The 26,951-nt window shown below is 39.5% G+C and overlaps 1 protein-coding gene across 4 annotated transcripts in view; it reads right to left on the bottom strand.

The window, feature by feature from the left end:
• Positions 1 to 1,813: 1,813 nt before the first annotated feature.
• AP2A2 (adaptor related protein complex 2 subunit alpha 2) overlaps positions 1,814 to 26,951 on the bottom strand; it is an 81,304-nt gene continuing 56,166 nt past the window's right edge. For 2 of the 4 annotated variants that reach the window (XM_063117106.1, XM_063117107.1), the window contains exons 10-23: positions 26,130 to 26,267; positions 24,805 to 24,987; positions 21,440 to 21,537; positions 19,668 to 19,899; positions 19,290 to 19,463; positions 17,973 to 18,136; positions 15,925 to 16,005; positions 14,172 to 14,254; positions 11,274 to 11,363; positions 10,036 to 10,159; positions 9,695 to 9,811; positions 7,649 to 7,718; positions 5,374 to 5,508; positions 1,814 to 4,247 (exon numbers count right to left, since the gene is read on the bottom strand). In XM_063117106.1, coding sequence (XP_062973176.1) covers positions 4,170 to 4,247; positions 5,374 to 5,508; positions 7,649 to 7,718; positions 9,695 to 9,811; positions 10,036 to 10,159; positions 11,274 to 11,363; positions 14,172 to 14,254; positions 15,925 to 16,005; positions 17,973 to 18,136; positions 19,290 to 19,463; positions 19,668 to 19,899; positions 21,440 to 21,537; positions 24,805 to 24,987; positions 26,130 to 26,267 — 1,767 coding nt within the window. In that variant the 3' untranslated portion in view covers positions 1,814 to 4,169. The remainder of the gene's footprint in view (positions 4,248 to 5,373; positions 5,509 to 7,648; positions 7,719 to 9,694; positions 9,812 to 10,035; positions 10,160 to 11,273; positions 11,364 to 14,171; positions 14,255 to 15,924; positions 16,006 to 17,972; positions 18,137 to 19,289; positions 19,464 to 19,667; positions 19,900 to 21,439; positions 21,538 to 24,804; positions 24,988 to 26,129; positions 26,268 to 26,951) is intronic. The other 2 variants (XM_063117108.1, XM_063117109.1) reach the window with 1 other exon arrangement.

Here is a 26,951-nt window from a genome sequence, read left to right as displayed (position 1 = left end):
GTTTCAAACCTGGCATGGCTAAAGTCCTTGTTAAGAGCAATCATGGTGCCAAGTTTAATCTCTTTATCTTTAAAAATAACATTTTTTAAAAATAATAATTTTAAATCCTCAAATTTTAAAAAAATTCTAAAAAATCAATGGATGAACAGATCTGTTTCATATTTGGTATGGCTAAAGCTCTACCTAAAAGCTATCATGGTGCCAACTTTCAGCTCTTTATCTTTAAAAATGACAGTTTTAAAAATAATTTTAAACCTCAATTTTTTAAAAAAATTCTAAAAAATCAACGGATTAGCAGATCTATTTCAAATTTGGTGTGGCTAAAGCTCTACCTAAAATCTTTCATGGTGCAAAGTTTCATCTCTTTATCTTTAAAAATGACGATTTTAAAAATAATAATTTTAAAACCTCAATTTTTAAAAAATTCCTTAAAAATCAGTGGATGAACGCATGTTTCAAATTTGGTATGACTAAAGCCCTACCTAAGAGCTACCATCATGCCAAGTTTCATGTCTTTATTTTAAAAATGACAGAGTTATAAGCATTTTTGTTAATTCCCATTAGAGCTGCTCTTTGGCTGGGGAAGATTGGAAAAATCCGGATTTCCCCTCCCCTCCTGGATTTGTCGCCAAAACCCTGGACAAATCCGGGCAAATCTGGTCATATGGTCATCCTACTTCATGACTTTAGGAGGAGGATGGATGGCTAGGTCCAGGAGACTATAAAGTGTTTCTTATGATAGGGAGTGGTCCCAGCCTCCTTAAAGGAGGTGTAGTGTGACCTCTTCTAGAAATAAAAAATCGCTGGTACTTGGAAGATCTGAATTGCTATAGGCTGGTGGCTAATAACCTTCCTGGGCAAGGTACTTGTGTGGGGTTGATGATTGAACACATCCAAATACCTGAATGAAACAGATTTTCTAGTTCCATTTCCATCAGGCTGTAGGCTTGATTTTGGAAACTGCCTTGATCACCCTATAGAATAACCTTTGCCTGGCAGAGACAGGGACTGTGACCCTGCTGATTCTTCTGGACCTTTCGGCAGCTTTTGATACCATCAAACATGGGTTTCCTTTTGAAGAACTTGTCTGAGCTGGATGTTGGCAGTGCAGCTTTGCGATGCTGCTTCTACTTTGATGGCTGTTTCCAAAAGGTAAGTGCTAGGGGATTTCTGCTCAACCCCATGGCATTTATGCTTTGGAATCCTGCGAGTTTCTTTCTTGTCTGCCATGCTATTTAACATCTACATGAAACTGCTGACTGAGGTCATTCAGAGATGTAAAGTGTAGTCCCATCAGTATGCTAATGATATACGACTTTTTCATCAGATCCAGGTGCAGCAGCGGAGGTACTTAACCAGTGCCTGGACACAGTAAGAGCTTCAACCATTGGGTGGTATAGAAATGTAATTAATTTATTAATGGATTAGAGGAGGGTCAATACCTGAAGCTCAATCCAGCAAATTCTTCATTTCATAATTGCCCCACTAAGCAGATACAAATTTTGTGGTGCAGAAATGAATGTGGACTATATCACAAGGTGCTTTGATTGTGTTACCAGGTACTATAAAGACCTAGGAGCATAATTGAAACCTTTGGTCAATCAATTAGCACAGATATTTGTTCAGGAAAAATACAAATTAGAAAGTTGTTTGCTATTTTATTTTAGCCTTTAAGAAAAGATTTAAATCATGTTTGAAATGATGTATATCAAAGATGAACAGATTCATTATGTGAACAGCCATTCTTAAACTAGATACAATCCGTGAAATTAAATTTATTGATAGTTCTTAAACCAAGAATGGGAAAGGGAAATAAGCTTTTCTTCTAGCTATTTATTTTTCCATTATACATGATTAAATTTATGTATTTTCAATTTTTTTTTACAGTCATAATAATGGAAGTCCACCATATAAGCTTGTGATTTATCTTTTTTACAAGTGACATGACTACACATTACATACTGGAGTGTAGGCCTAGAAGTGCACAATATTTCATCATCCTGTTCAGGTATTTTTCACATGTTAACAAAACAAATACTGTACCTTGATTACTAATACTGCTTTAGCCACAGAAACAGTTACTTCTGCTTGAGATGAAGAAGGATACACAACTTTGGTAATCAAGTCATTTATCCCAATAAAGACAGACTTTTTTAACGTTTTCTTTAAAACAATACCTATATAGTTCATATCAGAGGTGAATTTTGCATAAAGTATGATTATCCATATATACAGTTAACCATTTAGCCATCTATTTAGAGTCCTCCGTCTTTCTATGGATAAATCAAATTTCTTCCCCCAAAATGTACCAGTGAATAGTATGCAAAAACAATGTATTGAAGGAGGGAAACCTCCTCACCCGCCCCTCTGCTGCTTCCAGATGGATAGCCCTGTGTTAAAAATGAGATGGCAGTTCTTCCCAACATCTGCTATATGACAAGACAAGCTTCTGACCGCATGTATTTATAGCTGTCAATACCACTGGGATAAATCATGATACTATGACATGCCTGTCATAAATACTAAGAACTCCTAGAATTTTCCCAGTGAAAGGAGAACATAGAAGGTTGTCATTCCCATTTTATTACTTAACCAGATTACATGCCAGGTAGTTCCCTACAAGGTGCTTCAATATAAGTCACCAAATTTGGCTAGAGAAGTTGACCAAAATTCTTTACTTTGGTTCTGATCAACACCCAAATTAAAGGATGTTTAATAAAATAACAATTCCAAACAGCCAGAACAAGAGAGATCTTGTCTTGTCGTTTTTAGAAAAAACTCTGCTAATTCAGACACACCAAAAAAGGCATTTGTGATCACCCCAACACAGCTCTTACTGCAGCTCATTGAAGATTCCCCCCCTCCGCTTTCATATAGAATTGTAGTGACCATTTATTGCTTAGAAGCCCTTCAGAGATGTATGACTGAAGCTAGCTTATGAAAAATTCCGCTTATGTCAAAGAAGTTGCCAGGCTGCTTTTGTATGATACGTGACAAATTCAAACATCGTGCAAAGCAACAAATGCAATCTACACCATGACTACACTTTTTGAAAATAGAGCAGTCTTACACAAAAAGTGCTCTGGCACAATTGTTTAAGAGAAAAGGGAGGCAGTGCCCTTCATACTTGCAGAAGCCCCTAATTTATTTCAAGGCTGAATAAGCTTGACTATCCATGATCAGAGCCAGCTAGCCACCTGTATGATCTAGAAAGTATTAAATGGGAAATTCACATAAGCAACATATAGACTGAAAAGGGGGGGTGGAGAATGCAGAGGCATAGGAAAGTGAGAATACTTTCAAGTGTAAGAATACTGTAAGTGGTTCTTGAATTATTTGCAACCCAAGTGAAATGATGTTTACTTGGATCAACCAGAGCTTTGGAAAAAAAACCTTTGTATCACAGAACCCAGCTTTAGCATCTGACAAGACAAGTACTCTTTGGTAGTGCAGAACTTGGAGGGGAAAGAATGGGTGCAATTTAAAGCTCTTTAAAGCAAGTTGTGTGAGGATGTTAAAGTATGAATCAGAATATGTGCTTATGCCGCCAAAACGACCTTCAGGAGACAAATGCCCTGTCACAGCCCTCTTCAAATAAAGGGACACCAGTGAAATTCATTAGAGCAGTAATAAAGCAGTGCCTTCCACACACACCACGAAAACTCCTACTGCACTCCTTTGTGGGAGTTGAGCCACGTAAGCTTGAGCAACAGAGCACAGTAACAAGATGAACAGTACAACCCATTAAGCAGAACTTCATTGCCGGAGCAACAGAGTGCTAGAAAAAGTGCCAAAGCAACATGCTTCTAGCATTTTACAGTGGCACTTCCAGCAAAAAAGAAGTTTCATTTAAATCAATGTTAATCATATTCAAAGTGAATTTTAATAAAACCAGCTTCTGCCAAAATATATGGAGCACAATTGAGTCAAGACACACAAGACTTCCCAGCCTCTTTGCACCAGAAATCTAAGAGCCATTTTTTTCACAGTTAAGTAATTTTATGTTACACACATATATTTTATTTCACATAAAAGGGACAGGTCCTTTTAAGGCAGGGATGTGAAAGTGGTGGCAGTTATTTTTGCAGACACTGGTGCACAAGATGTTTCTGGAGCAGGACAAGGACAATGGCAAAAATGGAAAATCAGAATTGATCTTGCGTTATGGTTCAGAATTGTTCTGAGAGCAATTCACATAACCTCCGGGATACTGTTTCTTTACTTGTTCGTAGTGTTAATCTATACATCTGGAAGAGAGTAGAAGAACAACTTTTTCAAAGGCTGTTGCAAAAAGCTTTCAAGAAAAAGCAAACATTTATACAGGTAAGATTTGAATGGAAGTGAACAGTGGCTGATAATGTAATTTAAACACACAACATTTGCATTTATGTATTTATTTTCTGGTCAATGGCCTGTTTGTGGCCTTTTCTACATCATTAGACATTTTTGGACCACAGGCTGACTGGGCATATAGGTCAAAATCGTGAGAGGTGATCTACAGAAAGAGGACTATGACTTTTGACCTGCTCAGAAAGTCTTTTTTTAGTTTGTTAGCTTTAAGAGTACCAAATGTTGGCATCTTTACCACTTAGCTCTACTTCGGCTCCCTCCAAAAAGAACCTAGAAGTCCTGCTACACTTCTTATACCACAGAAAGTGCACAGCTTTGAGTTAACAGTGCTGTGTTGTATAATACTTCATTTTAAGTAGCTTGAATAGAATTTTGAACAGAAAAATATACTCCCTATTGTACATAGGCAAAAGGAGGAAAAAGAAAACCATGGAAAAGTTATAAAGAACCTCCAATAAGCCATCACAAAAGCTAAAAGGTTTCACATGAAGAATCTGTCAATAGCTGCTGTTAATGTGGTGACTAGAAAAGGTGCTCACCCCATGCACTGAATCCAAGCTCTAGAGCTTTCGAATATTTCAAATCTAGCTCTGCACAGGTGCAAACCAAAAATGGGAGTGAGCACTGTTTTAGCAGGAAGGCAGGATACAAATTGAATAAATAAATAAGACACAAGCCAGTCAAAGTGTAGCACAGGGGCACTGTGGGAATGTTTTTATTGTCACTTGGCTAGCAGGTATATTTCCAGAACAGGGTCCTGAAAGAATGCATTATGCCTCTGCTTATGTTAACAGAGGAGGCAGAACATTTATATGACTACTAGAACCTCTTAGAAATTTCACTCTATTTTTGTTTATTGTTGCTAAAAAGCTTATCTCCAACAACAGTTCTATTATAGCATTAGCTGATGCCTGCAAGAGCCACAGGAATAGACTTAGTAGAAATATACATAAGGTTACAAAAGAGCATCTTCCATGCTGCATACACTTTCAAGCACATAGCATGTAAACATGAAGCCATTACCTGTGCCTGTAGGTTAGGTTCAAGACGCATCAAACATCCAATCTGGATTGATTTTGTGTGTATTATACCAGCTCCTACAAAGTTAGCAGAATTAGGATCTACTTCTTCCAGTAAAGCTGTGCCAAAGCCAATGATCTGCAAAAGGAAAGCCAAAAGAAGAGCTGAACTGGAAACCAATAGACAAAATACAGATTTGGGCCGGGGGGAGGGGGAGAGAAGGAAGGAAAAAGGGCATACAAAAAAGTGTATGATAGCCTTGGTCACTATGCTGAACACACTCTAGGTTAAGACACTGGCCCAAAACCTCTTGGGCCCCAGACTACCTGAAGTAGTGCAGTGTTGAACTGGGACTCTACAGATGCATTGCTGGGGGCTTTCTCCAATTGCAGTGGACTGATTCACACACTAGACTTCCCCAAAAATGTCTAATACGAAACTCCTGGGTGTATGAAAATTGGCTGTGTAAACATCAAGTCTCAGCAGTTCTTACTCCTGGCTACAGCTCATTAGAAGGAACTGCTCCCATCTACAAGCAACAGACATGCAGTTGGCAATGGAATGGAAGTCCTTTACAAGCCTAGGCATAAGCCTGCTTTTTATACTTTCGAAGGGAACATTTAGCAGTTTCCATATAAAGAAGTAACTAATAAAAGCACAGAAAATATTGGAGGAATGAATGTCAGAGTATCAGAGAGCGCATGTAATTTGTGAGGGGGGCTACAGCTTTTAATTAATAAAAAGTGAATAGTGAAGCAATTACCCAAGTGTACACTCCCACCAGAACAGGTAAACAAACTGGTTTTGAAGCTCAGTTAACTATTTATAACATATTTTAAAGGCATGGTATTTTGGGAAGTATATTAAACTCAGCACAAGCGAACTGCTGTCCCTCCCCCCATTATTAAACATCCTATTAATAACTTTCTACATCTGAATTAATTGTAACACTAGTCTCCAAAAGGTAAGAAACAAAGGGCACTCAAACTCCGAAGCTCCTTCAGTTGTATTTGTCAGAGAAGTTCATCAACACCCATCTCATTTAAAATAGTGAGTTACCCATCTTTACAAAATAAACTTGCATGTAGCCCCCTTCATGTGCTATATATGGGAGGAGGATCTTGATACAATTACCAGGGAACAGGGCTATGTTGCTTGCCCTGCCCTGAGGTCATGCAGCTTAACCTCTCCCCCTCCCACCTTGATATCCATGCATTAGGCATAGATGCATTGGCTTTCTGCCTGCAGACATCTAATGTTTTATGCACATAGGAGTGAACATCTGCAAGGGAAAACCTTACACATGGATTTCAAGGGTGTGGGGGAGGCTGTATGTCCTCAGCTGTGAGGACATACAGTGTGTGAAGTTGGTTTATATGTAGGGGAAAACTTCAGAGGCCCTTCACCAGATGTCCCTAGCTTCAAGGGATGAGGAGTGGGCAGTGACTGGAGAAAGACCTCTCAGTTGTGGATCCCAGTCAATCGAATGCTCTTTTCGGGAGTTTGTTCTAGAACCTAACCTTATGCCCTTTTGGTGCTGGGAGAAGCCCTATAAAGCCAAATTGGCTTTAATTCTGCTAGGTTTTCTTTTGTATTTTACTGTTTTTCTTTTTCAGTGACAGCTTGGCCAAAAGTGCCTCCCAAACTTTGCAGCCCAATTCTCTGGCTGTGAAAGTCAGGAGGCACGTTGAACTGTTTTAAGTGGTGGCCTGTTAAATTCTTTAAACTTTCAAGTCTGGGAGAACTTCTGTTTATAATGCCTAGCAGAGACTTCACCCACCTCACCTTCTTTCTTTTTAGCAACGCACTGAAGCCATTCCACACACACCCCAACATTACCCCTAGAAGGATACTACATCGTGGCATAGCATCCTTCTGCAGAGAAGTGTTGTGGGGCAATGTGGACTCCGAGATCTCTGGGGTACCATTGCAGCAAGCAGTGGTGAAATATGTTTTTAAAAAGAGGAGGGCAGAGAGAAACGTCTGACAATTGCCATTATAAATGCAACTTCCTCCACACCCAGAAGTTTTAAGAACTTGGCAGCCAAACAAAGACTGTGCATTTCTTTACGCCACCCCCCACTTTCGTCCTCCTGCGAACGTGAGAAAAAAAGTTCCATTTGAAAGTTTTGGCCCAGCATTATTTTGTGGTTTATATGATTGTCACAGCTTTATTTTGATTGTTTTTAACATTCTGGTAAGACACCCATGAAGCAACAGCACTAAAGAACAAGATATAATTGCCCAAGTAAGATGAAAAGTAAATTGTTACACCCACCTTTGCCTTTGTAATTTCTGTATCCATTGGATGATTTGCTTTAAAGATGTTCTGCACTTCTTGTTGGGGGCTGTGGTGTAACATCAAGGTTGCAGCCGTTAACATTTACTATACTTTTAAAGCATACACAAACATGAGGGAGTTATCCAATATTTCACAATGAAGCAGTAATGAAGGCCGTATACAGGCATATATCTCAATCAGGCCTCAATGCAGCCTGGGCTCCCCTTGCTTTCCACAAAGCAACAGACCAGCTAATGAACCAAATGTTGAATCATCAGTCAATTCTGCCACTCCCCCATGCTTCAGGTGGGCTGCCTACTTTTCAAAAGCATATTAGTTCAATAGGTATTCATCCCTGTCCTTTTTAAAAAAAATATTTTAAAGCAGAACCCATTTTTAAAAAGTTGCAAAAATTATTCTGAAGGATTGCGGGAGGGAAAGACACTGGCTGGTAATGATATCACTGTTCCAATCAGTGAGCAAATCAGTCCGCTGTCATACATGCCCTGATTACATCCAAATTGGATTACTGTAATGCTGGTTCACAATGAGGCAATCTGACTGTTCTCCGGAACTCACTTTAATGATCATGACTCCAGTTTTGTACAGTTGCATTGGTTTCCAGATCACTTCTGGGCTCAGTTCAAAATGGTAGCTCTTACCTTCAAAACTCTAAAAGATATACAACCAGGGTGTCTGAAGTATCACCTCCTCTCTTACATTCCTAACAACCCACGGTGTTCCAGAGCCCTGCTACATGTTTCACCACTTTCAGAAGCATGATTGGTTTGAACCTGAGGCAGGGCCTTTTCTATTGTGGCACCAAGATTGTGCAACTCCTAGAGAGGTGTGTTCTCTTAAGTTGCAGGCGTCCTGCTAAGATCTTGTTATTCCACCAACTCTTCAAAGTGATTTGCGAGTTTAGCAATGCTTCGGGGCTCAGCATTAACTGGGGAAGCTCAGATGGTGGCAGTGGCCAGGAATATATTTCACCAAATTAGCCTGGTACACCACTGCAACCCTATCTGGAGAGGGCTGATCTTGTCTCAGTTTACCAACATTGAGGCTGAACTACTGTAATGTGTTCTATGTCTGGCTGCCTTTAAAGACAGTTCACAAACTTTGGCTGATGAAGAATACTGCTGCCCAAATACTGCTGAGGGCTGGATGGGTGGCTCATGTGAGATGAAAATGGAGCCTAATGCACTGCTTGCCAGTGCTTCTGAGCCCAATTTAGAGTGCTGTTTTGAACTTTGGGCCAGACTTACTTGAAGAACTACTTTCATCCATACCAACCTGCCCACACTTCGAGGTCATCAACGGAAGTCTTTCTCAGTTACCTGCTACCAAAGACAGTTAGGTAGGCATCAGGGGGACCTCTTTGCAGGCCTTAGGAAACCTCTGAAGACCCACCTGCTTTGGTTGGCTTTCTCTTGTATTTTTGAAATGATGGCTTTAGTTGTATTTTTTTATGTCTGGACTGGATTTTGGATGTCTTACTATTGGCATTTATTATTGTTATTGAGTTTTTACTCTTTTGTTGTTATTTTAGTTTCTTGTTTTATGTATATTGCCTTGGGAGGATTTTACTCTTAAAGCCAGCCGAAAAATAATTTTAAATAAATAAATTTAATGCTTTTAGCTCCCTGATTTTAAACTTGTTTTATGCTGGCTCTCAGAGGATTCTGTTCTTCGTATTTTTGGGATACTTTATATTACTGTATTTATTGTTTTGATGTGTTTGGGTAAATTTGCAAGCCATTTCAAATTTGTATATAAAGAAAAGTGGGGTAGAAATGTCAATATGAATAAATAATAAATAAGTGCTACGTACAGCTGGTTTTTACTGGCCCTCCCCCACATCCTTGTTCAATCCTACAGGGAAGTTTGCATGAAAAGCAGTGAATGTAGTTCTACAGCAGCTTGACAGCTGATATAGTTTGTGGCTGCAGCACCCTTTGGAGGATGAAGTTATGGTTAAGATCCGGACAAAGTAACATAGCATGTACCACGAGAGGCCATGCAGGACCTGAACCATCTTACTTGCTCAGCTGTTTCCACCTCTGAAAGAAGTCTTGAGAAGCCATCTCCGTGGGCTGGAAAAATTTGTTCAGTGTGATGGGCAGCTTCACAGAGAAGTTTTGCAATGTCCCTCCATATCTGAAAATGGCAAGTGACATCCATTTAAAGGAAAGGTCCTTTGGCCATTGGCAAACAGTTAATTAAAATGCCTAATTTAAAAAAAAAACATGAAAAAATATAGATGCAGACAAAAGTATAATTGAATTTCATTGAAATTCTGAAGAGTTTTTCTGCTTGCTTTCATCCCTAATCTTATCTGAATTCAAAATGCACAGAATTAAAAAAATAAGTAAGAGCTATACCTGAACTGAATATTTAGGACTGGTGCTTCCATGAAGTCCGATATGCATTCAATATTTACAATCTGCTGTACCTGAGCACCCCCCTCCACAGTGGGATCGACAGGTTTGGTTTGCAGATTCAGACGTGACAGGTTAAGGAAACAGAATTTTTTGGCAAGCCGACATTGGAAAATGGTGCCAAGATTTAGCCTGTTCATATCACAAAGCAGTTACATGAAGACTGGGTTCAGACAATGGGTTAAATAGTCAATGGCTGGTTATTGTGTTGTTTGTCGGGACCTTTACACACCACGGTTGGTTATTCGGTCAAAATAACCAATGCAAATAACCAACGCTGTGCAGAGTTGATTATTTGAACAACTATGGGTTATCATGTTGTGTGTTTGGGCATCATTGACTATTTCATCACACACAGTTGGTTATTTTCAGTGACTACAGAGTCCCTTGGCAAGAGCAACCAAAGTGGTGGCTGCCACTCTAGTCCAGCTGGCAGAAGAGTGTTTAACTCTACTCTCCTCCAGCCACAGTCCTGATGAAAAGCCATGCCTGCCCCACTGCTATTTCTGTTGGAAGAGCAGCTTTGGGAGGAGCTACTGCTTTAGGAGTGGGGAGCCATTCTCATCAGGACCATGGTGGAGGAGAGGGAAGGATTAAACTTTCCCTCCCTACCCCCTTTCAGTCATGATAATGCTCAGACTTCTTTGTAGCTAGTATTTACACACAAAAAATATGCAATTAACATTATATTAAGGTTGGCCGGGGAGGAATCTAAAACACTGTCATGTCAAATCTCCACAGAATAACTTCACAATATATGCATGGCAGATCATTTGAAGTGATCCCTTAATAACTAGTGAAGCAACAAGTTCTATATACATTTCTGAGTATCACAAGTTTAACTTAGCAATTACAAAAAGGAAACATCTGTAGTATGAAGGACCTGACATGAGGAGTTATTTATAATTAAGGCATATTATCAGTGTAATTAACTCTGAGTAAAGAAGGGGTATGAGCTTTCTCAAAGCCAAACACAGGACAGAAAAAGGTGTCTGCCTGCCCACCATGGTTATTCTTAAGCAACCTCTCTCTACATTGTGTTCAACCCCCAAATGGCACTTCATCCCAAAAATCTCCCATTTCTCCTGCTGCCTTGGGATCCCTGCAACATGTAATCTTATTTCTATACTCCAGAACAAAGCATCTCTCTCATATCAAGAACATTATGTAACAAAGGATATTTGACTGAAGATCATCTGAACAGATTAGTGTTGGAACAAAATTTAAAAACTGTGTTGAAGTCTTGTTACCATAAAATATGAACATCCGACCTGGAAAGGAAAAAAAGGCAACACTTTGAACGTATAATCTAAGTTACCACAAAGCCCACTCATCAAATTAAAAGGAATTAATAAATAATTTAATAAATGCATTTGTACCATTTCCAGGCTGCTTTGGAAACCCTGCATGGTGTGTGGGCTTGGGCTTGGGGAGGGGACACAGATTTCCAGTTATATATCTAATAGGATCTGGACATACATATTGGGAAACTCTGGAAATCAGCATAGAAACATTTTAAGATTTTTGGGTATTAAAGTAAATAGAAAATATTAAATTGGTTAGTCATCTTGATAACAAAATCAAAACTTTTAATTAATCAGTCTGTCAAGCACAGAGACCACTAATTCAGTCCATTAGAAAGGAATATGAATTGAGGGACATTATTACTGTGGTACAAGCTGCTGTAATTATTATGCTGTCCAAAATGTTTTATTGTTATGGTTGCATAGCAAGTGGTCACTATTGTTGTTGTTTAATTAACATAGGACTTTACAGAAGACATCTCTGCTCAGAGGTCTAATGATCTATAATTCAACACAGAGAGTCAGAGGAAGGAAAAGGAGGCAAGGATAAAAGGGGATAATATATACTATTACAGTTAAATGTAGTTAGATTTAATTACAGGTGGGCAGAGGTGGCCAATCCACAGCCATCAGGGGTCTTGGTACCTTAGCCACCCTGACACCAAATTATCCTATCTTCATCTCTCCTACTGTACTTTTTTTTTCCTTGTGGGAGACTAAAAGACTTTTTGCTGCTCTAAAACATCACATTCTATGGTTTCTCTCTGAAGAACAACTTTATTGAGAGGGCAGCAACAGAGTATGGAGGGCTAGAGTGTCCTTTGCTTCTCTAGCAAACTATATTCTATGGTTTCTCTCAAGGACAGAAGAGATAGCTGCTCTAGCCTGCCACCTCTCCTCTACTGCCCAGAGAGGGGAGGTTTAAAATCCTGACACACACATGAAGTGTGTTTACACACACATGAAGTGTGTTTACACACACATGAAGTGTGTTTACACACACATGTGTGTGTGCGTGCGCGCACGTGTGTGTACGAGAGAGAGAGAGAGAGAGAGAAGGAAGGTGAGTATCTGTGTCCATTAATGAGGAAAATGCTATGCATGTGTTTGTGTATATTTGTTTGGGTTGGGGGAAGGCTGTAACCTTGCCCATATCCAGTGGTGTGTGTGTGTATGTATGCGTGTGGCCCCCGGCTGCTCACGTTCAGGGCCATACAAGTTACCCACTGCTGGAGGAGGGTCACAGAGAATAGGGGCCTGTGCTAAAGCCTTCATGGAAAAGAGGAGGTAGCATCACACAAGGAGGTAACATCACACAAGTGTTCTGGGAAGCAATTCCAACAATATGGGGTAGGCTGATTGTGGTGGACTGAAGGTTGCAAGCAGGAATGTGTCAGCATACAAGAGCAGAGAGAAGGAGGGAGGTGGGGGCAAGACCATGGAAAACATTGAAAGTAAGGATGAGAAGCTTGTTTTGGATCTGGGAAACAGACAGGAAGCCAGTGTAGGGATTTGAGAAGCATCACATGGTCGGTGTGACTTGAGAAGTAAATGTTTTTTTGCAAGGAGACCACAAAAAGGCAACAGATGAGCAGAGTGGAGGTGGTTATAAGAGTCAAAGTGAGAGATGTGCTAGGGTTTTTAAGAAGGGAGGCTACCAATGTTTTTAGTTTGTATTATGTATTTTTGTGCACATTCAGTTTGAGTCTTCGTCTGTCAGCTGTATTTTAGCAACAACAAAAATATAGACATTTTTGCTGTTTTTGGTTCTGTGTGAGTCTACTAAGTGGGCTGTTAATACCACTTATACACAGAATGTGGCAGACTGGTATTTGCATATAGGCTCTCATAGAACTGCAAATTGCAAGTTCTGTAGCTGTGCAAAAAACCCGAAAAACAAAACCCCCAACCCCAACAACAACCCTCAGATCACATCAGACACCACACCACTTGACAGACATTGCGTACTATGGCAAATGATTGCCAGAACTCTGCCTTCTATTTCATGATATAAAACGCCCAATTGAAGCAAACCTAGATAGCTTCAATATCAGAGACAAGGTAGAATGCTGACACTTGACAGTATCACTAGGGAGAATCAAGACAAGGCAAGATTGTATTCTTGCTTGATTCCAGCAAGAAAAGCTACAGGAAACCCTCTCAAATCTACTCCCAAGAAAAGCACCCTATATAGTCTATTACCAAGTATCCAGCTATGTAAAGCACACATTACTAAACACATTATAGAAGCCCAGCCGGTAAACAGATGCTGGGAGTGGAAGCTGCCTATGATAAGAACATTAAGGCTGGAAGGCAGTGCAGTCCAGCACCAAGCACCCTTAAGTGACAGGAAGGTGGGGTGAGGGGTGGGGAGACGAGGGTGATGCACCCTTCCACGCATTAATTGATGTAACTAACTGGCCTCTCTGAACAGCTTAAAACAAAGATGTGCAATCTGTGGCCCTCTAGATGCAGGATTCCAACTCCCATCAGCCCCAGCTAGCATGATGAATGGTCAGAAATGATGAGAGTTGCAGTACAACACATCTGGAGGGTGCATGTTCCCCATCCCTAGTCTAAACCATTCCTAGGATCCTCAGAAGAAGAAGGGAAGGGTCAACACTGGGGAAACTCTGTAGGAATCCAAGAAGTCCTCTTTCAGTATAGAGAATATCCAGAGATACTTCATTTAGACCCAAATGTGACATTTCTTAAAAATAAGCCAAAGGAAACAAATAATAGAATGGGGTTTATTATGTCCAATGCCATTCTTACCCAGGTTCTGTCGAAATTCAGATTTCAGACCAATCTGTAGTAACTGATTCTCAAACAAGACTCCATTATTTTTGCAAACGAACCTAGGAAGAGAGGAGTAGTCACACTATAGGAATTATGTTTCGATACATTACATATTGGTAGAAGGAGTAGAGAGACAGACAGACACATGTACACCCAGGAATATTAGAAGAAATCAGTATAAAAGCAAGAATCAAGACTATAATCAAGACTATAATCAAAATAAAAATTTAGCTTCAGGCCAGATAGTCATTGCAATGTATGCATTATTCCTTAACTATTCAAAGTTGTCCTAATCATGGAAAGGTAGAAGAAAGCATTAGGACGCCACACAACACATCTTACACACATGCTTCGAGGACTGGGCAACTGGTAGGTTCTTACCACATATGTATGATCAAATTACCTCACAGTTCTTATATACATGTAATGTCACTTGTTTAAGAACATGACATACTGCCATTTTAAGTATTAACCTTCTGCCAAATTGGGGTTGGCATGGTGTTTTCTGTCCTGAAGATGACCAATTAGCTCAAGTTTCAAGTATTACCTACCAACGTATTTAATTAGAATTCAGAGGGCAAAATATTTCAGGTTGAGGCTCTCCAAAGCAAGTTTCATAAATATTTGGAAGTACCAATAAAACGAATGGGAGAATCAGTATGGCCTAGTAGATAGAGCACCAGTCATGGATCTGGAAGACCCACTATGTGACCTTGAATACAGCATGCAGCCTCAATTCCTCATCTGTAACATAGATAAAATATTCCTCATCTATATAAAAAAATCTAACTCACTGGGCCATTGCAAGGGCAGGCACTATATAAGATGCTTTATAATCTGTAATAGCTATTTTAATCCTTACTAACATATTGATTACATGACCAGACACATTCTTTGCTCTCACTTTCCTGAAAGGAAATTTAAATACAATACATTATAATGTATTGTAAAAGCCAACGTTACACATTAGATTCTACAAGCATCCATAACAATATAGAGTTCTACTGCATGACCATTGTAGAGGAGTATTATACAGTGAATTCACACAGAGATGTATTTTTAGTAACTGGGTGTAGGAATTAACCATGTGGAAAATAATTGTATTTGAAGGGATACAACCTTTTTTGTATTATTTGATCTCTAATGGTTATTTTATACTTGACAGTCACCACTTGTATATTAATCTTCTGACTGCAACATCAAGTGTGAATCAGCCCTCATTTTTTGAGAACAGCTAACATCCGAATTCTCAAGCTATTCATTCTGTGACTGAGCTCACCAACGCATTCAGAAGCCCACCAGTTCTACAGCATCAAATATTTCAAGCTTCCATCACAAGGGATTCCATTGACTTCCTTCCCCCTAAAACATCTCCTGTGTAGTCCTAACTGAATATGCATGTGCTGGCGACCATTTCCACAATCTATGACCATGTTATGAACATTGCTTTGCTTCTTAACTAAGGAAGTGCCACCTTTCAGTTACACGTGTTGCCCTTCCAGGTTTGGATTAAACAACTGTATAAGGAGACAGTAAAAATAAAATAAAAGATTGCTCTTCCTATATTTGTTTCATGTATATTTTATTGTGGCTGCTCTGAGGCAGATACTGCTTATTCTGGCCTCAGTATTAACACATACATCCGATAAGATGTCCTTTTTTCTTTCTTTCTCTTTAAAGTAAAAAGTGTAGCAGCTGCCCAGTCCTGCAAGGTTTTAGTATTCCTTACTTGTGAAAAAGCTCATCAGCATCATGCACAGCATCAGCTGGTTCCTCAGAAACTACCTGCTCACTTGAAGCCAGGTCAGGACTAAATTGAAGCAGCACAAAGAAAGGAGGCAGCACAGAGAGAGAGAGAGTAGGGGTTAGTTAGTAGAAAATGTAGAGGGAAAAATCCCTCCTGCTTCTGCATTAAATACAGCATTTGGGGGATGTAACTTATATGATCCACTATGTCAGCTTTTCCCAAACCAGTAAACTCCAGATATTTTGGCCTACAACTTCCAACATTCTTGACCAACAGTCACGCTGACTGGCTCATGTGAGCTGTTGGGGAGAGCACCAAGTTGGGGAAGGCTGCAATATATGCTGAACTTACAACTCAGTTCCCCACCACCACAACAGACCATGACCTGGTTCACACAACATGAGAAACCAAAATACAGATGAGTATTGATTGAGTATGGGCTGTCGTTGCATCATGGGTTGTTGTGGTGTGAACCCAACCACACTAGCAAACCATGGTTTGTTAATCCACTGTTAACTGTTCACAACCCAACAACAAACCACAGCTTCTCTTCATGGATTATCCATGGTTAACAAATCATGGTTTGTTAGCATGTCTGGTTTCACACCACAACAACCCATGATTCAAGAGCAACCCATGATTCTGGCTTGTTGTGTTGTGTGAACTCAGGCAATATCTTCTTAAACTGCTAAGTATAAAGAAGCTCAGGTGACGGGTGTGAGAGATCTGCTTTGGAAAGGAAAGGAACCTCTCGTGCAAGCACTGAGTAATTGCTGACTCTTGGAGGGACGCCAGCTTTCACTGAAGTTTTCTTGGCAGGCCTTATAGCGGGGTGGTTTGCCGTTGCCTTCCCTGGCCGTTATTACCTTTCCCCCAGCTAACTGGGTACTCATTTTACCGACCTCGGGAGGATGGAAGGCTGAGTTGACCCGAGCCGGCCTGAAACCAGCTTCCGCTGGGATCAAACTCAGGCCGTGGGGAGAGTTTCAGCTGCAGAAACTGCTGCTCCAATTCCCCCTTGACAGTGTTCTGTACTCAGATCAAATAGCTCAGTTCTTAAGAGCTTTCCTCAAGACTGTCCACTGTGTTGCAACACTACAGGATTCTTTTTGAGATGGTCACAGAGTTTGGCCTTTGTATTTATGTATTTTAAATATTTATAGCCCACCTTGAGGATATAACACAAAAGGCATGCTGCTGTGTTGAGAACTTTCTGAGAATCTATAAGGCAAGTGGGCACTTATTTAATTAAGAGACCTGTCCAGAGTTATTTCACAAAGCTACCTGAGCTATCACTATAAAGAGGGAATGCAGTTAGTAGAGTTTAAAAGAAGAGAAAGTTGTAATAGTCTGACTAGTAAGAAAAGTTTTATTGCATCTCCACCTGGCAATACTTCTAAAAAAAAAACCCTTGTGTTTGACCAAGAATTACCAAATCCAATCTACCCACAGCTACTTCACTTATCTGGCACATTCAACCAATGACAAAGTATGAGAATACAAGTACATGAAAACTAACCAATTCTTGAAAGTTGAAGCCTAAAAGACATGTAACATATAATACCAAGATACTAAATAAGGGGAAATCACAGCTGCAATTGAATCAAAATATATGAAGGTCTACACCCCTGCAATGTGAGGAATCAGATTAAAATGTATTTGGACTTGTATAGCATGTGTGCAATATATAAAATGCACGCACACTTATACACTTATGGTTGAATGCATGTGCTCTTTAGTTAGGAAGCCTGTACTGCTAGACGCTGCTAAGCTTATTAAGCTTGCTCTGTATGGCAGATGGCATTCCATTGCCCAGTCCACCATCTGGAGAATAGGGTGTCTTCCTATGAATACAGAAATTGGCCTGTCCTACTGTACAGAATAGTCAAGTAAACATTATTTAAAATGACATACCAACATTTTTGTTCCCTTGGGGAAACATGCAAGAGCAGTACCAGGAAGTGACTAGGAAAGAGAGAGGGGGTGAAGAAGTTCCCTAAACTCCTAAGATGCCTTAATTTATCATGTACCTTCCAAAGTTATCTTCAGAACCTGGAGCAAGAGATGCAGGAGCTGCAGAAGTGTCTGAAAACACATCCACCAACAAGCTACCCGTAGACGTCGGGGGTGGAACAGAATTTGTGACTGGGGCTGCACCAAGACCTAAAAGGTCTGCTGAAGGAGATGGGGTAGACTATAAGAGACAACAGGAATACTTTACAATTAAGCAGGATTGCAATGAAGTACAAACTAAGCCAAGTTTCTTGCTCACTTTCCCCATCCCAGCGGAAGCTTATTCATTGAGAAAAATGTGGCTTGTCACATTAATTTTTGATTTAGCATTAATATCCTGCTTTCCAAACCACAAACTGGCCCCAAAAGATCTTGCAAGCTATAAGAAGTAGACAAACCTAGTTAAAAGAGAACAAAATCAATTTAAACAGCAACGTAGAACTAAAATTGTAAACACGAAGACTAAGGGAGGAAAGTAGATTGTTGCCAAAGTTGACCATAAGACAATCCAAATGAAGGTATAATACAGGAAGACTGTATATCACCGTGTCGACTCAAGTCACTCCTGGATCACATATTCTTCTTACATTTTGATTTTAATCTCAGAGAGATTGGCAGGAGGACCTGTGACTGAAATAGTCCAGCATCACCTCTACATTAAGTTGATGTAGAGCCATTTTTAGGCTGGCAATAAGATTCAGGCAGTGTGGTGTGTACATGCACCCAAAACACAAAAAATCACCTGTACTTTTTCAGTAAAAATAACCAACATCTATACAAAAATGATTTAAATCTAGAGTGCCTTGGTTAAGAATGTTCTTAAAATAAATTGATAGTGCAAATCAAGGATGTACTAAAGTCTATCCAAACTTGCTTTTTCATCAATAAAAAATGACATTTTATAAATATGAGACCCACTGAAAACACATCTGATAAATAAAACATCATAGAACTCTGTTTGGAACATCTTACAACAGGAAATGAATTAAAGATCCAATATAAAATAGTTTGGTAAATACTGAATACTTTGTCTTAATCCGCCCCCCCCCCCACGCACACAACATACCACTTTTCAAGTATAAATAACCTCTCCTCACAGTTTCAGAAACATATGAATACAAAGTGGCATTAATAAAAATCCACACAATTAAAAAGAGGCATAAAGAAAAAGCATTTTTTAAAAAAGCCAGATAAAATGATGAGATCATTGGCAAGATAGCAATAAGTTTTGGAAACAACTTCTCCACTAGAGTATATGGATTGACACATACTCCCGTGCTTTTACCAGCTACCTAGATTGCAGGACAGGCTGAATGCTGCTGAAAGAAACCTACCGCAGTGCTGGCGTTTACAAGTGTAGGTTCAGTGCCGCCATTCACATCAGAATTTCTCTCCTTTTTTGTCTCTTCCAAATCAGTGACTGTATTGGGCCCTTTTTTCTTCTTGAGCTTGGCCAAAATGGAAGACTCCCTCTCTGGAAATGGAGGCATTTCTTCTAACACTGTTGCCTTATAGGGGAAACAAGCCATATGAGACTACTTGGAAACACAACACATCACCTATCTTCTGCATTGAGAAACACATTGACCCCCAAACATCACTTAAATAAACAACTAAAAACAAAACAAAAAATGTTAGATGGAGATAATATGTTTGGACACATGGTTCACAGTTGCAAAGTATTAACTTCATATTCAATTATACAGACATACCAAGATATCTGTACTTGCGATTGTACTGAGCCGCAAGTATTCAACAGCTCTCTGCTGTAGCTCAACATCAGCGTTTTTTAGCTGACTATCACTGCGTAGTACATCTTGAATGGTAATTTTTATCTCAGGAAATAAATTCACAAACTTGATGTAAGTAGATAGAAGCAGCGCCCTAGTTGGGACGCTACACAGATGGAACTTTGAGTGTAGCAAGTTGAATTGGATCAGAGGACTGAGAGAGAAAAAACACAGAAACAAGATTAGAATTTGGTAAATTCACAATGATTTGTTTGATGGAGAGGGGATGGATTGGAAATCAGTATTAAAATCACAACTTCCCCCCCCCCCCCGTTTTTTTACATGAATTTGTATATATCCATAGCAATGAATACATATGAAATACATATATATGAAAATACAACTTTCTAGCAATTACACATAGGCTTCAACAAAGGTGGACCAGAAATCCAAATAATTATCCATTTGAAAGTGGCATCTATATGGTACCAGTTCAAATGTTGGAAAATTATATGGTCCTCAATCCATTGCCTTATAGGCAGAAAACGTTTATCCTTCCAGTGTTGTAGTATCACTGCTGATGATGATATCTTGTCATCTGCTGTCTTGCATGCCAAATATGACTTGCGAGCTATGGCTGAATGGCAATTCTTGCAATTGCAGGATTTGTTAGTATCTAGGTTTGGCCCGGCCGCTTTTACAGCATCAGAGTCTCCGTTATTATTGGAAGCACTTGAGACTGGTCAGGAAAAGCAACCCACGATCCATGTCTATAAACACTTGTTACTGGTGAATAAATATAATATCCACGGTTTTAAACAGGAATGGAACAGGGAATTAGATTGTCCCATTTTGCCTAATCAATATATTGCTACTTTGGCATCTATATCTGTTGCATCTGTGAATCTTAAGCTGTGTCTTATTCAGCAAAAAATGTTTGTTTCTGGTCTATTGAACACCACAATGACTCTTTAATAAGGGATTGCCTAATTCAACTAACTCTGAAGATGCAATGCAGCTAATGCTACTTTTAAACATATGTTTTGGCAATATCCAGTAGTTGCTTCTTTTTGGGAGGAGGTTATTATATGGATAAATTTTGTACAGGAACAATCTTTAATATTCATTGACGTACACGGTTTTTTAAATTACTGAGCTGCTTTATGTAAATTAACAAATGGTCAGTGTAAATGGGCTTGCCTCCCATTTTGACAGCTGAAATAATGATATTATAACATAAAAATTCCACGTTGAAGTTCTGCAGTCATGAAATTTCTGTTGCCATGGATTTTAGGAATCTATTTTATACAGCTGCAATAGTCTGTGTTACTTCAAATGTAGAGATAGATAATTTCAAGCCCACATGCCAAATCAAGCACTGTCCTCACTTTCATGTGAACTCCTGACTATGCTTAAGTTCTTCATCCGCCAAGTGTTGGATATCAAAAAGAGCTGACTCAAAGTGGTCCATGCACCACCACTCCCATAAAGAAGCACACCAGTGCGATGGGCAGAACCAGAAGCTGCCAATGAGAGTAACTGAAAAACAAGGATTGTATGCATACATCTACAGTATGTGTAGAGGATATAGACAGAATATATTTGGGACATCTATTGAAGTATGTGCTAGTTGAGTGTGAGAGAATGAGCACCTATTGTTTTTGTAATTAGACCACAGACCCATTTAAAATTGGCTGCACAGCTACTATGCTGGAAAGAGATTTCCTTGCCTCTGTTCAAGAGAGTGTTCTTACCTAGATCTCGGATCCCCAGCAATCAGATTTCCAAACTCTCCTAAGATGTAGCCACCTACTTTTACCAAGTTCTCATGGCAAGCAGGTGCTTGAAGAGCCTGATGAAAAAGACATTTGGAGAGATCAAACAGTTGCTAGATTTAATAAGTTTGTACACAAACATAATGTTGATAAGGTTAATGAATTTATATTTTGGTATACTGGTTGCCAACTTGTTTCCAGCTGAAATTCAATGTGTTGGTGATTACCATTAAAGCCTTAAATGGTCTGGGTCCAAGATAAATGAGGATCCATCTTCTCCCATACCAGCCTGCCCAAATGTTAAGATCCAATGGAGATGTCCCATCTAAGGTGGAAGCATGGCTGGATGAGACAAGAGAGGGGCTTTCTCAGCACCAAGAAGCATGCTTCTTGCCCTAAGTAGCCCCTCTCTGGTGGTCTTCTAATAGGTAGCGAAGACTCTTTTTATTCCATCAGGCTTTCAGCCTGACAGGTAGATAACAGTTTGCTGCTGTGCCTGTCTTTGTGTTTTGCTTGATATTACTATTTTGTTGCGATATCACGATTCTAGTCTTTGTAAGTCTTCTTGAAGAAAACATACGCATTAGGAACGTGGGGTAACATACTGTGCAAATGGCACTCCATGGCAGCAGTCTATAGAAGGCACAACAGTTGCTTCAAGAAAGGAATAATGAGTTTTGTGGATGACAGTAACACTCATCACAAATATTGTAGATAGAAAACAAGCTATTTTGAGCAGGTAGCATTACCAGACAACACGAGGGTAGAAGGAGAAGAACTGGTAGACTTAAAATTCATGCTATTAGGACATTGATACTGGAAAGTACGTATGCACCAACATGACTGCTGTCAGTTCTGGATGGAGTATCCATATTGGCCCATGACCATTTCAGGGCTGTTGTCTTGCCCACATGGCAATTCTCTTCTTTTTTTTGTCAAGATTAACTAATTATGTGTATTTGGAACTGATCCACATTCTGCAGGTGCATGATAAAACCTTTGGTTTGAGAGAGCTTTCTATATAAATTATGCCACCTCTAACACAATGCGATAAGCCTGCCTTGCTGCTAACAATTACACTTCCATCTGTCCCCCTAATCCATTGTGGTGTGATAGTGCAAGCAAAAATATTACTTTAAAGGTGAAAATTATTTATTGTAAATTCATCTCTCTCTTCACTGAAGATAAATGAGGGAACATTATGATGGTGATTTTAGCTGGAGAAAAGTTGGACATTTTACTAGGACCACTTAATTTACTTTATGTTGTACTACTCTGCTAAGATTGGTTTTGATTTTTTGAAAGCCACGCTGACCTTTGGCTTGTGCAGTTAATAAGAACCTAAATAATTTCATTTTGTCTTCCCCCACTTTCTGAATCCATTTTTGAAGGGCATTGTTCCCAGCCAAAATCTCTCGTTGTGGGGTCCATTTCTTTTATTAACAACTCTTAAAATGTTTCAGGTTTTATGCATGTTATGATCTCTTTTATGAGCTCTGCCCAAAAAGTAGGATACAGATCTAAAAATAAACAGTAGCACTTCAACACATTGGGCAGGAAAAAAACAAAACATGGCTATTAGTATATGGCTTTTTCTCATTTCATGGTGTTTGTGCTACTCGTACATATGTAGTGTGCTAGCAGGTCATACTACAGAGTGGGACTTATTTTTCTTCCCAAAAATGATCACAATCTTGGGGCAGGGGGAAAGTATGTGTATGTGTTTGTGTGTAGAATAGTAAATACTGTTCTCAAGTTCAAAAACATGAACACCACCATAATCATAGAAGAACTGGTTTGGAAGAGATCAAAAGGCCACTGAATTTAGATATACAACATCTCATCCTACTCGGCAATCTGCATATGAGTCATGTCTGTGTATGCACTTACACATACCCTGGCAGTCCATACTTGTGCCATAAGCACAGAGCAGAAACAACATGGTGTACTGCTGCAAAGTAGCGAAATACTCAAATGAATGAGCTGAATTGCATAAATGTACCCACTAACATCCTTGCTGTTGCATTCGGGATGAACTGAAGTTCCCAAACAATACACATAAGGTAGTCCCATGTAAAGCATATTGGATTACTGCAAGCTAAATGTAATTAAGAGATGTGTTACTATAGCCAGGTCTGACCACCTGAGTAACAAGTACAGATGGCACACCAGTCTACTATGCAAAGACAATCACATCCAAAACAAGCTGAATCCTTATTCCAGAATCAATCTACTTCCTGACCAGGAGCATCTCCTTCTTGTCTTGATTATGGTTCTATTTATTGGCCTTCATTCAACCCATTACTACCTCTAGGCACCAGTTCAGAACATCAATACCATACTAAATGAAAAGGAGAGCTTACTGATGAGAAACTCCAAGCCCCAGGACCCTCTGTCCCAGAAGCCCCATGTAGATGTTAAACATGGGGGACAGAATTGATCCTTGAGGGTCACCAGCTGCCAATCAGACCTTCTATGGCTGCCTTAATCATCCAGAAATGGCAAGGATCAAAATAACAGGGGCAGGTGTCACATTCCCAATGGTTGTACATCCCTAGACTGCACGAACTGAAACACATATCCATTGCAACAGGACAAACAAGTGCTAAGGGTACATCACTAGGATCTGCTACTGCCATGGCATCTAAGTCTGGGAAGATGCAAACAATTTTGTCTGAAGCCTATCTACCAAACCTGTCAGAGCAAACAACTGATTCTCCTTCCTCAATGTGGTCCTTGATGCAACAGATCTTTTACTACCCAGAATAGCTCTGCAGATGTAATGATGACAGAAAAGTACAATTTCTTTGCCATCATTGCTGCACCATAAGCCTGAATAAAGGCTCTTGACTGTGTCCAGCTGGATTAATCCCAAGTTTTCCTTCATCATCATTCTAGTTGTTGAACCTGTTACTTCATAATCTGAGCTCTCTAGAAAGCCAATGTCTGAGTCCCATTTCAGAATTTAGAACAGCCTGATGTTAATTTTTATTGAGACAAGGATTTCTCCATATGAGTAAAATAAGTACTCATAATTAGTACCACCACTACGTGCTGGGCAATTGACATTAAGAGAAGGGATAAAGCAAAGTTACAGAACTAATCATAAACTATATCAGGCAGATTTAAAAAATCAAATATCAAATGACAGACCCATTAAAACAGCAGAAACAAATATGAGAGGATAGAGGATATACAATCAATTGTTAATAAAGGACAATGTCAAATTTTGATCTAAAGAGAGAGGTCAAAGATCCAACTAGTCCAGAATTATTCTTTACCGTTTAGTTTTCATTTTTGGGTTACACTGTAGAAAAGACCTCCAACGAATAATATTTCCTTACCTCAAAGACGGTCTTTGCTGCATATCCTTGCACATCGTCTCTGTTAATAACTATCTGAATGACTCTGTACCACACCTCTTCACTGACATAGTCTCCAGCAATTCGAATCAAATTCAAGATGGTATCTACATACCAGGTGTAGTCTACTGCATATTTCTCAGCTAGAATTGCAACCTTCAGTACCTGAGCAAACACAATTAACACTAAGTTGTAGATATCATCATTCATACAATGATGAATTTTCACAACAATTAATATCTATTAAAAAAAAAGTAAAGCAAAATGGAAGTTTCTACATATCCTGTTTCACCAAGGCTAGCTAATATAAGCAAGTGTTCTCATTGGTAGAGTTACCCAGTTCACACAACTACCCATGCGATGCAAGTGAGTGTGTTGACATGCTCCTGATGAGCTGAACAATCCAATAACAATTCCTGGGTTGTTGATCGTGATGTCCAAATCTGGAATTGAAGGTTGTTGGGGGAGAGACAACCTAAAGGTGTAACCCAGGAACAAATCATGGGTTTGACCTCTAGATTGTCTCTTCACCAACAACCCACAATTCTGAGTTCGAACATCACAGCCCAGGGACAGGGCAGCCCTAGCTTGTTTAGCTCCGCTCAAAAATAGCATGCTCATTCCTGCTTCACTCACAAACCAGGGTTTGGAGGGGGGGAAACCTGGGTTGTTGTGACATGTGAACCAAGTCAGAATATCCAATGCAAATTAGTTCCCTAAACTAATAAAAGAGAACTAAACACAATATAATTTTAGGAATATCTTAAGTAAATGTAAAGTATGTTTGCTGTGATCACTTTAAATGTATAATTTAAAACCCAATTCAGAGATGCTGTTATCATCTTTCAGTTTAAGAGTATGCAAAGAAAATTGATATTTTCTCCTCGTTTTGCATAGACACAAAATGTTTGCAGAGTATTGGTGTGAGCCACTTTAATACAAACAAATGATGTAACTCTGAAGCCCAGATTCCCCCGCCCCCATGACCATTTCTAAACAACTATTACAATTCAATTACTCCATTGAATAGCTTAAGTTAAGAGCCAGAGCACATTGTTTCAAAGCCCCCAAAGGTAGCAGTACCAAAATTCCCAATTTCCCTAGCTTTACTTTCTTTGGATACTGTAGTTGCCACAGAAATTTATGGAGAAATTACAATTTATTCAAGTTAGCACTTGTGTATAGGAGTCGCATTAAATCTTACATATAACATTTAGCTTGGGAAAAGTACATGAAGCCTTGTACTCTCAGACTTGTGGCTCTACCAAATTGCTAAGGCAGCTCCAATTCTTATTTGTTTAACTTACAATTTCTTCTCTAATAGAATAATCAGCAGTTTCCAGGTAATTCAGCATTTCAGCTACAATCTGCTGGGCATTGCTTCGGTCACACATGGCGTACAGGAGATCTACTGCTCTCTGCCGTACACTTACATCTCTCTCCGTCTATAAACAACAACATCAGAATTATAATGGTTTTGGGGGAGGGAGAAAGAGACACAAGAAGTCTCCAAGTTTTACAGCTTACTGTTGCAGTGACCTCTTGAAGATACTGAGAACTGAGGCCTAATTTAAATCCAGAATCAGTACTAGGCAGGCTTGTTTTGAAGGCAAGAATTCTAAGCAATCTATAGCATCAAAAAGGCTGTTGAGCTTCAATATCACAAAGTGGGTTAAAGGCTGGAACATAAGTAGAGATTGGGATGGGTGAATAAGCAATGTTCGAGATCGCCAGGATTCTCGGAGCGTTGGCTCCTAGCTCATCTTTTCCCCAGTTCCCATTTAGATCGCTGTTCAGAGCGCTGTTCCCCACTCTGTGCTAACGGGGAAACTGCACAAATCGAGCAGCGATTGAATGTGAAATTTAAGCAAATTTCCTCCATAGACAAAAGTGGAGCTGATTCAGTCAATGGAGTAAATTTGAGCAAATCAAACAGGGAATGTTGCACAAATCAAACCTGAACACAGGTTCAGCAATTTAGAAACTTTTTTTGGCAGACATGTGCTGTGAACAGGGCATGTCTGCATACTTTGTGGGGGGTGGGGGAATGAAGTTCTCGTACATCCCTAGTTCCATGATAATGTACCACGGAAGGATGGGGGAGGAGAACACGTAACAAAGTGTAGGAT

Source organism: Elgaria multicarinata, chromosome 2, assembly GCF_023053635.1.
Source record: "Elgaria multicarinata webbii isolate HBS135686 ecotype San Diego chromosome 2, rElgMul1.1.pri, whole genome shotgun sequence".
NCBI classification, from domain to species: domain Eukaryota; kingdom Metazoa; phylum Chordata; class Lepidosauria; order Squamata; family Anguidae; genus Elgaria; species Elgaria multicarinata.
This window is presented reverse-complemented; position numbering and strand designations above follow the sequence as displayed.